We start from the raw sequence: 11,347 nt of genomic DNA, 5'->3' as shown, positions 1-11,347 counted from the left end.
CTCAACCCGGAAGTAACATAAAGTAAAAAAAAAAAAATAATAATATTAAGGTCAAATAAAGAAATTGTATCACAAAGTTGAACGGCCATTTTATGACTTCCGGTACTTGCATGACAGCATGTTTAAGAAAAGTGCTATAACAAGCATTTGTTCATTACAAACTGAAACCCATAGAACAGTCGTTCAGCATGGCGCAGCGGGTTCCACAGTCAAAATACAACCTCTATATGTGAAACTGTTCCGGAGTCACAGCGCTCACGAATTGAGTCGGTACAGCTAATTTGGGTGGTCCATGACGGTAAGTCAGAGGTGAGTAATTAATTGTTCAAATAAGCTCTGTGAGAAAATGAACTGAAATCGAAGGCCACACCAGCATACTAATTTAATTGTGTCAAATGACAATGAATTAGAAATATGGGTGGGCTGAATGCAGCCCAAGGGCCCTACTTGGCTCATGTGTGTGCAAGACATCTGTCAGAACATCAATGACCCTGACCCTGACCCAAAGGTCAGGTTGAAGGTATACAAACAAAACTAGTAACTCTGTTGCTCATTTGAGAACCACACCAAAATGGTTATATGCAGCCCTGATTTAATGGTAATTTGTTGTGTGCATATCACCAATCAATAAGCACAAGATAAAAGCCTTACCTCGACATTAAATGTATTTGGAGTCTGGCAAATTTTAATGTAAGAACATTCCTAGTGCATCTGTTATAGTGTGTGTACTAATGAACAACCCTGGGAGAACAAAGTAAAATTAGTTTTTAACAATGTAATTATCATGTTTTTCATAAGCGATGGAGTAAAAAAGAAAAACAATGTGTTTTGTGGAGAAAAGGGAAAAAAACACTCAGTCCTATTCTGTAGTATGTATCTGCGTGCCTCGTTGTTGAGTCGCAAATAAACTGGCACCACAAGGTGGTGGTCTCATCCTGCAGATAAAATAAAAAGAAAGAAAACAATAGAAACGTGCGCTTTCCAATTCAAACTAAACATGGTTGAAATTATGTCATGCTGAGATGTGCGCGTTAATAATAATAATAATAATAATAATAATAATAATAATAATAATAATAATAATAATAATAATAATAATAATAATAATAATAATAATAATAATAATAATAATAATCATCATCATCATCATCATCATCATCATAATCATCATCATCATAATCCAAATTTATTTCTAAGCGCCTTTCAAAACTCTCAAGGACAGTTTACAGTCAGAGAACAAGATGTCGTCCAAAACACACAGATGCACCAGACGCAACTTGAAGAACACCCCCTTGTACTGCACACCCCAAGGACTAATTTTTTAGGGAGATCTCAAAAATTTTAATTGTCCCATTTACTTACGATAGAGTCACCATATTACAAAGACTTATCAGCAATGTTCCCTCTAATTTTTCATTTGTCTGAGCAGACACACAAGCTCCCTGAGCACACTGAGCACCACTGTGAGCAACATCAGATGTTTACTAGTGATGTGTCATTCGCGAACGAGACGGTTCTTAGAGCCGGATCTCTGCAGTGAACGGAGAGAGCCGGTTCCTAACAAGGAGCCGGACATGGGAGCCGACCTTTTTTGTCCTATATTCCCCGCTCCCAGTCTTCGGTTTCCGCACGTGATTGGTCAATGTCCGTGGTAGAGGAGGGAGGTGAGAATTAAACACACACAGCCGTGTGAAGGAGGAGGGAGAGGGGGGTTATGGTAGACAGGTGGACAAATGTTATCATATTATGTTATTATTATTCAATTATTATATTTTTTACTAGTTGGTATGATAGCATTATTAATATGAAAAGCAAATTAGTGACCACTGATCATCAGACCAGAGTAACCACAGGGTGAAAGTGAAAGCTCATGGATGCTCTTTGTTCACATATAAATCAAGCCATATAAATAAAAATATTTTTTACATGAGTAATTTGTTTTTCACATAATTTTACATGGTTTTTAGTAGTTAAGTCATTTAAGCAACAAAAAACAAACAAACAAACTGAGCAGCCATTTTGGAGCCAAAAGAACCGGATCTTTTTGTTGAGCCGAGCCAAAAGAACCGGCTCTCTGAAAAGATCCGGAATTCCCGTAACGAATGTGTCCGCTGTGGCCACACACCAGTTTCACGCCAGTATCATGGTGCGTATGGGCAGGGCGCTTGTAAATTAAATGTATTATTATTATTATTATTATTCTGCTCCGATTGGTTCCGTAGCGTATGTGAACTGTACGGCATTATTGAGTTACATTGCAAAATGTACGCTACATAGATGTTCTTGTGCGCTGAGTATGTGCAAGCAGTGCGCGATTGCGCACGCGCGCAGCTTAGAGGGAACATTGCCTATCAGTGTATTCATTATTCGAGCCATTTCTCCTTATCAAGGTCAATGGCATGCTAGGGCCTTTTCCAGCCTCTCTGGGGACAAGACGAGGGACATCCTGAACTGGTTGACAGCCAATAGCCATTAGGTATACAGAGACAAGCTTTCACACTTCGAATCACACCTAGGGACAATTTAGAGTGTTCAGTTAACTCGGCACGCATGTTTTTGGAATGTGTGAGGAAACAGAGAAGACAGGGAGAAGAATGTGCAAACTCCACACAGGAAGGCAGGAGCCAGGATTTGAACCCGGGGCCTCTACAATGTGAGGCAGAGTTGAATCAAATGTATTTAATGTTCCGTCACCTAAAGAAATAAAGAAAAAATAAGAGAATTCTAAGGTGCACTTGGTGTCTCTTGTCCACAAAGCCATCACGGCTCAGGAGGTCGGAGAGGTCACCTCCGAATCCAGAGTATGCGGTCATGTCCTTGAGCCAGATATAGAATTTGCAGTTTGGCAATCCACAAATTTTCTGGGTTGGGCTGCCGGCTTACTGGGTCACGAGAATGGGACCTCCCATCGCTGCGTGGAGGCGCCCGGCTCACATGGGCCAATGACCAGCATGCGAGACGAATCCAGCCCGTCCAGCGCCATGGCTGAGTCCAGGCAGAAACGAGATGCCACATGCTCAAGGTGAGTGCCTGACTTCTGCCAGCGCTGAGGGACACACACACACACACACACACACACACACACACACACACACACACACACACACACACACACACACACACACACACACACACACACACACACACACACACACACACACACACACACACACACACACACACACACACACACACACACACACACACACACACAAAATGTTCCTGAAATGTTGTGGATGACTTTTAGTGCCTCCTGCTTGACAGGAGTGACTCCTTCCTCCTGCTTGCTCCGATGTTCACCCCACCCACGCTACTCACTCTCATAACAATCACCCCTCACACCCCCACGTGATTTATGACCTGTCAGGTTACTTGCCGCTGCAGGGACTTCTGGGACGTTGTCAAGGTGCCCACTGGTTAGGGAATGACAAGTGTGTGTGTGTGTGTGTGTGTGTGTGTGTGTGTGTGTGTGCGTGTGTATTTGTGAGAGAGAAAGAAAGTGAGAGTGCAAAGGTGAGAGAGTAGAAAAATGGTAAAAGTCACAAGAGCGTGAAGGAGAGCAAGACTGAAACTGAAAAAGAGAGCAAGTGTCAGCCTATGCGAGAGAGTGACGACAAGAGAAAGAAAACGACAGACAATGAGCGTGAGGCCAAGAACGATGAGTGTGAGAAGGATATGAAAGAGTGAGCAAGTGAAAGAGCAAGGAGTGATTGTGAGTGAGAAAGTCACAGAATGAGAGATAAAAGTAGACAGAGATATTTTTTTCAATTTTGAATTATACAGGTAACATCTGACTTACGACCGAGTTGCGTTCCGACCAAGCGGTCGTAAGTCAAAATGGTCATAAGTCGAAATCCATTCAAAATGTTGAATAGAGAATCGGAGGTTAAATTACTCGCAACCCCCCCCCCCCCTCTGGTGCCATCAAACGGTCGATTGCTGTGCGAGAATGACATGATGGCTGGCTGGTCAAAATCCGCATCCGCGTTGTTGGCCTGCTCGCGCATTGTGCCAGGCGTAGAATTAAAATGTTAAAAATAAGGTCTGGAGGTCGTGGTCGTAAGTCGAGCCCGTCGTAAGTCGGATCTTACCTGTACTAAAAACATTTGTGCTTCATCCAAATTCTGAAGTAATATTTTTGAAGGCGGAGGCTTGGCCTGGTGAGTGACATGGGTGTCAGCCAACATGTGTGAGCGCGTACCTGATTGGCATCGTCCATGTGGCAAGGCAAAAGTAGAATCTGCGAGGCCGGGAAGGTGGCGGTGACCGACACGCATTTGTGGGCTTCGGGGTCATCGGCGGCGTCCACGTCACGCTGCTGTCGGATCTGCTGGCCTGCGGTGTAGATCCACTCCTATCCCAAAACAAAACGAGCATGTTGAGGAGTTCCTTCCGTCAGTTGCTTCATGGCTTTGTTGGTAAATGGTGATTGATGAAAGCGCTAACATGGAAACAAGGGAAATGCTGCCCCTTGTGGAAGGGGAAAAAACATTGCCAGAGGCCATGGCAAGCGCTTTATCGTAACCCAAGCAAGAATCAAAACCCAAACAAATTCAGAAATGGCGCTCTATGTCATATTTTCAATTCCCGAATAAATTCGTGAATAGGAGTAAATGAGTTAAAAGATGTACTGGGGACTGGTCACCTTTTTGGGAGTAGCCCAGAAACATTATTTGTCATCTGCAACCTCTAAAACATTTTGTTCATGCAAAGTCTTAGTGCATGGGTCATAAAGTTAAGGCACAGGGGCCAAATCTGGCCCGCCACATCATTTTATTCGGCCCGCGAAAGATAATGAAGCACCTCAAGTGCCATGATGCTTGCTAAAGTCCGAACCAAAATTTCAAATTGCAATTTCATGTTCCATCTTCACAGCCCCGCTTTGTTATGAGGAAAAGGTCGGTGCTGTTGGACAGTCTGTGGCTGATGGATGGATGTATGGCTTGAGGAGCTCGCGATAAGAAGAAAGCAGAGCGCCGATGCGTATGTGGAACTGTCGCGGCTTGGAATTGAACCGGATTTATGTAGGACAGGAGATGTGAGACAATCTCTTTTCATCAATGGATGCTTCAGCTGCGTGTTTGCTTTCAACATTTCGCTTGTAGTAGACGTGCACATTCCACCATGACGTCCCCGATCCACAGCTGAAGGGGATGCTTTGATCCTTTCCTCTTTCATCTGGAACTGCTTCGTGTAACAAAGAGGGTGCAGGAAGTGCGAAAGAATGAATGACTCTCTGTGTCTTTGTGTTGTCATGTTATTTAATTGTTTTTTTTTGTTCTTTTGACTTCAACACGGCGCCGCCAGAGTGGCTGCCTTTCCAGCAGCTCCTGTATTTTGTTTTTCTACTTCCATTCCTTTCATAACTTTGCTGCTGTGAAATGTAAATTTCTCAACTGCGAGACAACCTAGAGCTCCTTGAGACACTTTATGCAAAAAGCAATCCATTCCATCAAGCCATTAACGACCATATCAAAGGTAAATAAAACAACTTTATTATACAGTACAGTTTAGTTCTTTAATTATAATACACACACAGCACATTTATTATACAGAAAACAAGGTATATTTTGTGTAGTTTTAAGGCTTAGAAAATAAGAAAGTAGAAAAGTATATTTTATGTGGACCTGGGAACGGATTATTCTCATTTTAATGGTGTCCTATGGGAAATTAATTTTCAGGATACACACTTTTCGCCTTCAACACTTTGTCTGGGAACCAATTAAGTTCGTAAGCCAAGGTATCAATGTAATTGCTGTTGTGGCTACTTCGGCGAATTGTGCTTCCAGTTGGCTGAAAAAAAAGGCAATCTTCCCTGAGTTGAGTTCTTTGTTTAAATATGTCCGGGTAAATTCTCTGACAATTATTAAACATGGAAAGGTATGTATGACAATCAAGATGATCCTTTTTCTTAATAAAAGGGGAAAAATAGGACCAAACTGAGAGTCGCCGGTTGGAGTTGAAGCGGATTTACGTGGGAAAAGAGAAGTGAACTAATCTTTTTATTTTTTTGTCAATGGTCGCTAAATCTTCTTGTATACTTTTCAAACTTAGCTTGCCGCTAACGTGTGCACATTTTGATCATGACGTTTCTCATCCACTCGTGAAAGATCACTTTGAATCTCTCCTTTAAAAACTGCTTCAAACAACAAAGCGCTTGCAGTAAGAGTGGTTGAGATTGTATGACTCTCTGTGTCTTATGTTATGAGTGTGTGATATTATTTAGTTATTGTAGGTTAAATGATTTATAAAGCGTGTTGTTCCAGCCGCATAATCTTAGAGCCCGTACACCCAACGGAGAAAGCTCATTTCGGCCGCTTGTGCCCGGGATCTTGTTCCTTCGGTCACGATCCATAGCTTGAATAATCGATCGCTCGATCGCTCACTCACTCACTCACTCACTCACTCACTCACTCACTCACTCACTCACTCACTCACTCACTCAATCAATCAATCAATCAATCAATCAATCAATCAATCAATCAATCAATCAATTAATTATTTATTTTTTATGTATTTGTGTATTAATTAATTAATACATAAACACACACACATATATAAACAAATAAATAAACAAACAAATAAATAAACACATACAGACAAATAGACAAAAAAAGAAAGAAAAATAAAAAAATACATGATAAAAATAAATACATAAACACATAAATACACACATACAAAAACTAACAGATACATAAACACAAACAAATACAGTGACAAATAAAAAATAAAGAGAGAAAAGTAAATAAACACATAAACACACACACAAACATAAAAATAAAATAGAAAGAAAAATAAATAACTAAATACACACATACATAAAGAAACAAACTAATAATAATAATAATAATAATAATAATAATAATAATAATAATAATAATAATAATAATAATAATAATACATTTAATTTCTAAGCACCTTTCAAAACTCTTGAGGTCGCTTTACAGTCACAGGATCGTTTTTTCTGCGGGCGAGAAGCGGCAGCCACACCCGCCAGCGTTCACTCAACCCGGAAGTAACTCAAATAGAAAGAACGCTAGCCAGCTAGCAAACAGATAGCTAATAGATAGCCAACTGGACAGTTAGCTAACTAGCTAGACAGCCATATAGCTAATAAATAGCCAGCTACATCACTACATGTGCTAATAGATAGCAAATGGATAGCAAATAGATATCCAGCCAGGTAGCTAGCTAATAGATAGCAAATTGATAGAACTCCAGCCATTCCTCTCATCACTTTGCTGCTGTGAAATATAATTTCTCCACTGCGAGACTAATAAAGGCAAATCCAATCCAATCCAATCCAATCCAAGCGGCGCAGTCCGATTGGCCTTGACACCAAAGTCCTTTTCAGTTAATAAACACACACTAACAAATAAATAGACAAATAAAAAAGAAAGACAGAAAAAAAAATAAATAAATAAATAAATAAATAAATAAATAAATAAATAAAACATTCACTTGTGTTATTGTTTTAAGTTTGAAAACCTAAAATAAAAGAACATTTGGTACTGCATTTGTTTGGCACTCTTTTCAGAATAAAATATAGGGGGAAAAATCATTTCTGATTAATAAATGTAAAGTGGTAAGTACTTTATGTTATATTCCTTTTCAAAATGTATTTATTTGCTCATTCAAGGTGGATATGTCAGTCGTGCTGCTTTTTTGTTGTCTTATCGTGTTAGTACTGCGAACCTGGTTGCGTGCGCGGCCACCGTCCCGTTCCACGCATGGCACCAACATGAGGCCGGGCGTCTGCTGGCCGTCCACGTGGCGAGACTCCAAGCAGTTGTGTCGTTGCCGGATCGGGCCGTACTGCCAGTCCGAGTCATCGGGAACTCTGGTGGGTGGACAAACATGACAAGTTTCCACTAAAGCACCCCATGCCACACAATGCGTTCCTCCGTTTTCCATCCCAGATATAACGAGGCTCAATTTAGCCACGTGATCTGAATGAAAATGAGTCAACGGAGCATAAACTCAAGATGAAGTGTTTGAAATAAGACCGGGCGAACTTTAAATACTTAACCAACTTCCTCGGAAGGATCAATTGGAGGAAGTCGTTAATTTAATCTGGTATCTGGCCTCCATTTAATAAGCCCTCAAAAGGTGGAGGGGCGTCGCTCCCCTGAGAATCTTGGTCTTCATTCCATTCGGGAGAGGATTAACACTGTGCGTTGTGTGCGCGCGGCTAACTCATTAACTCATTAGTGGACGTTTGCATCCAAAGATTAGGCTGCTTGTAATGCCACTCAGGAGGAAGAAAAATATGAACAAATGGGCAGCCTGACAAGTTTGGCCATGTGAAAGTCCACTAGATTAAAACCAGTAGAATGTGGAAAGCTTGTTTTGCTATTATGAGAAAAGATGACACAGTTCATAGAATGAATGGTGAAAGGCATGTTAAAAAAAAGTATTTTCCGGTGTATAAGGCGCACCCCCAATGAATGGTTTGTATTCAAACGTTCTCCATATATAAGGCGCACCGAACTATAAGGTGCACCTTCAATGAATGAAAAAAAAATCCAAATACAGGTAACGTCCGACTTACAACCGAGTTTCGTTCTGACCAAACGGCCGTAAGTCAAATTGGTAGTAAGTCGAAATACATTCAAAATTTTGACTCAGAGGCTAAATAACTCACAAACTCCCCTCCTCTGGTGCCATCACACGGTCGATTGCTGTGTGAGCGTGAGATGCTGGCTGGCTGGCCAAAATTGTCGGACGTGTTGCGGTGCCAGCCGTAAAATTTTAATTTTAAAAATATGGTCTGGAGGTAATGGTCGTACCTGTACAGTGATACCTCAGTTTACAAACTTAATTGGTTCCCAGAAAGTGTGTGTAAGGCGAAAAGTGTGTCTTCCAAACATTAATTTCCCATAGGAAATCCAAACTAGGGTGCGGAAAATCCTACTGGACCCTCCGTACCCTGCCCACCACCTTTTCCAGCTACTCCCCTCAGGCAGGCGCTACCGATCCATGCGTACCAAATCCAGCAGACATTTAAACAGCTTCTTCCCCCAAGCCATTAACTCTTTGAACTCTTTCAACAGTAGCCAAAATGGAACTGTATAGTGCCACTTAGCAGTTTTTTTGACGACGATACTAGTGCAGCGTGTTCTACCGGAAACAAATTCCTTGTGTGTTCCACATACTTGGCAATAAAGATGATTCTGATTCTGATTCTGATTAAAAATGACAACAATCCACTTCCAGCTAGGTCCCCATAAAACATACTTTTCTACTACATAGGCCTAAAACTACACAAAATATACCTTATTTTATGTATAATAAATGTGCTATTGTATTGTAATTAAAGAAATGAACTGTACTGTATAAATAAGTCGTTTTATTTACCTTTGTGATGGTCATTGATGTAGTTGCCTCTTGATGATAGCCGAGTGAAGTTACCATGCTTTCTCTGTGATAATACCCTCACATGTCCCCTACTAGCTGCTTTTCGTTAATCCAAATCAACAGAAGTTTTTCAACCAATTCTATTGCCTGAGACCTTTGCTTAGACAACACCATTAGCCACACGTAGCAATGGTACACTTAGCATACTGGGACTGGGACGCTAAATCACAGAAACGTACACCTGGTTCGTGTTTTTTGATGATCTTCTTCTGCTTGACCGTCATTTTCTTTTGTGGCCTCTTCGGCTTAACACTAGCATGTGGTGGGGTCTTTTTCGGTCCCATTATAGCAAAAGTATCAAATTCATAACAAACCACGTCTGCACTGAGTGCACTCAAAGAAAGTGGGTGTGGAAAAGTAGTCCGGCAGCCACGGTGACGCTGTTCGGCCGTGTGGTTTGGTGTTCTCCGCCGAAAAATAATCCGCCAGCCTCCGTGGCATGTGTGTTTCCCGAAAATTAGTTCGTATGACAAGATGAGATCTAACACTCTCCGGCTAACCTCGAACTCGACTATCCGGCAGTCCAACGCGGAAACAACGCGGGGGTCAATAAAACAACCGTCGGCCCCTGAATCCACCAAGTCCGTGATGGGAATGGCCTAGGTGGGGCCGGAAATCTCGCCGTCCAGCTCTAATCTTCGTGACACGAACCCAGACTTAAACGGGACCCCCCGTCGGGGAGACCTCAATGACTTATAGTCGCTGGGGGGTCTCCTCGGCAGCTCCCTCCTCGGGCAGTCCGGGGTACGGTGTAATTGCCCGTCTGCTTCCCTCACACTCACCATGTGGTGAATTACCTGGCGCAGTTCGGTGGAAGGAGGATCGCAGTTCGGGCTTAGACTCCCAGATTGCCAACGGCCAAGACGTCGCCTGGCGGGAGAGGTCAAAAATAATTGAGCACTGCATCAAAAAATGGGAGCAGCGTCCGAAGGCGGGGCCGCTGGGGCGGGAGCGCTGCTGATCTCAATTCTCTCCACCCGGTGAGCCAACATGGCGGCGTCGCTACGGACCTCCGCGACGGCCTGACCCAGTTGACTCAACCACTCCTCCTGTTGCGCCAAGGCGGACAAGATCCTGTCTCTGTCGGCGGGATCCATGTTGGCCGTATTATTCTGTCGCGCTCCGAGCGAGGATGACGGTGGCTGACTCGTCGGAGCGTAAGGGAATGTGGGATCCGAATGCAGACGACAGAGACGGACGATCTTGCAGGATGTTTTATTCTCGAACAAAAGGTGCTGGACCAGGAATATAACAAACGAAAGAAATCTAAAGACACAGCGAGTAGGGAGGTAGGGGCTGTTCCGACCCACCTACTGCGCTCAAAAAGCAAATGGCACACGGGGGTGCAACAAGTTCACAATCCCGGAAGATAATGAAAATTTACGGGACGTGAGTAAACACCTCGGACCGACAAACGCACCGTAGAAATGCGAGGTCAGTCAATAATCCGGCACTAGCGAGGTGAACACGACCCGTATAAATGCCCCGTGTCCGTGATTAGAGAATTGACAGCAAGCAGGTGGAGGGTGGCAGGGAAAGGCATCCCCACCCCCCCGCTGTCAACTCGCACGTGACAAATAGCTGGTTCCCTTGCTTGTATGTTCTCTTCAAATTGTACAGATGGCTTGTGCGGGTTATTTGAGGAGCCTGATTGATGGGATATTTTAACCTTGCAGTCTACACTCTTCCTTGTTTCAAACCACTTTTGTTTTTTGTTTTTTTCCACTTTTTTTTTTTTTTAGTCTGGATGGGAAAACTTGCCAAATAAAAAACTTTTATTCCGAGAGTTTAAGAATGGAAAAGAAAACGGTCTAAAAGTTAGAAGTACAGGGCTGAGTGGCCAATTGTGAATTTTTGTATTTATTGTTTATATAGTGAATGAGTTAATTTGCATTTATTTATGAAATGTGATCTGAAGATGCTGCACTTA

At 42.4% G+C, this 11,347-nt stretch overlaps 1 protein-coding gene across 2 annotated transcripts in view; it reads right to left on the bottom strand.

Moving 5' to 3' along the window:
* Positions 1-1,428: 1,428 nt before the first annotated feature.
* Positions 1,429-11,347, bottom strand: part of galnt14 (UDP-N-acetyl-alpha-D-galactosamine:polypeptide N-acetylgalactosaminyltransferase 14 (GalNAc-T14)) — a 155,756-nt gene continuing 145,837 nt past the window's right edge. For both annotated transcript variants that reach the window (XM_089021906.1, XM_089021907.1), the window contains exons 13-15: positions 7,696-7,840; positions 4,202-4,354; positions 1,429-3,046 (exon numbers count right to left, since the gene is read on the bottom strand). In XM_089021906.1, the coding sequence (XP_088878032.1) occupies positions 2,888-3,046; positions 4,202-4,354; positions 7,696-7,840 (457 nt within the window). In that variant the 3' untranslated portion in view covers positions 1,429-2,887. The remainder of the gene's footprint in view (positions 3,047-4,201; positions 4,355-7,695; positions 7,841-11,347) is intronic.

The sequence above is a fragment of the Hippocampus bargibanti genome, linkage group LG19, assembly GCF_051943395.1.
Source record: "Hippocampus bargibanti isolate YZ-2025 linkage group LG19, ASM5194339v1, whole genome shotgun sequence".
Taxonomy (NCBI): Eukaryota; Metazoa; Chordata; class Actinopteri; order Syngnathiformes; family Syngnathidae; genus Hippocampus; species Hippocampus bargibanti.
Note: the sequence above shows the minus strand (reverse complement) of the source record. Positions and strands in the feature narration are given on the sequence as shown.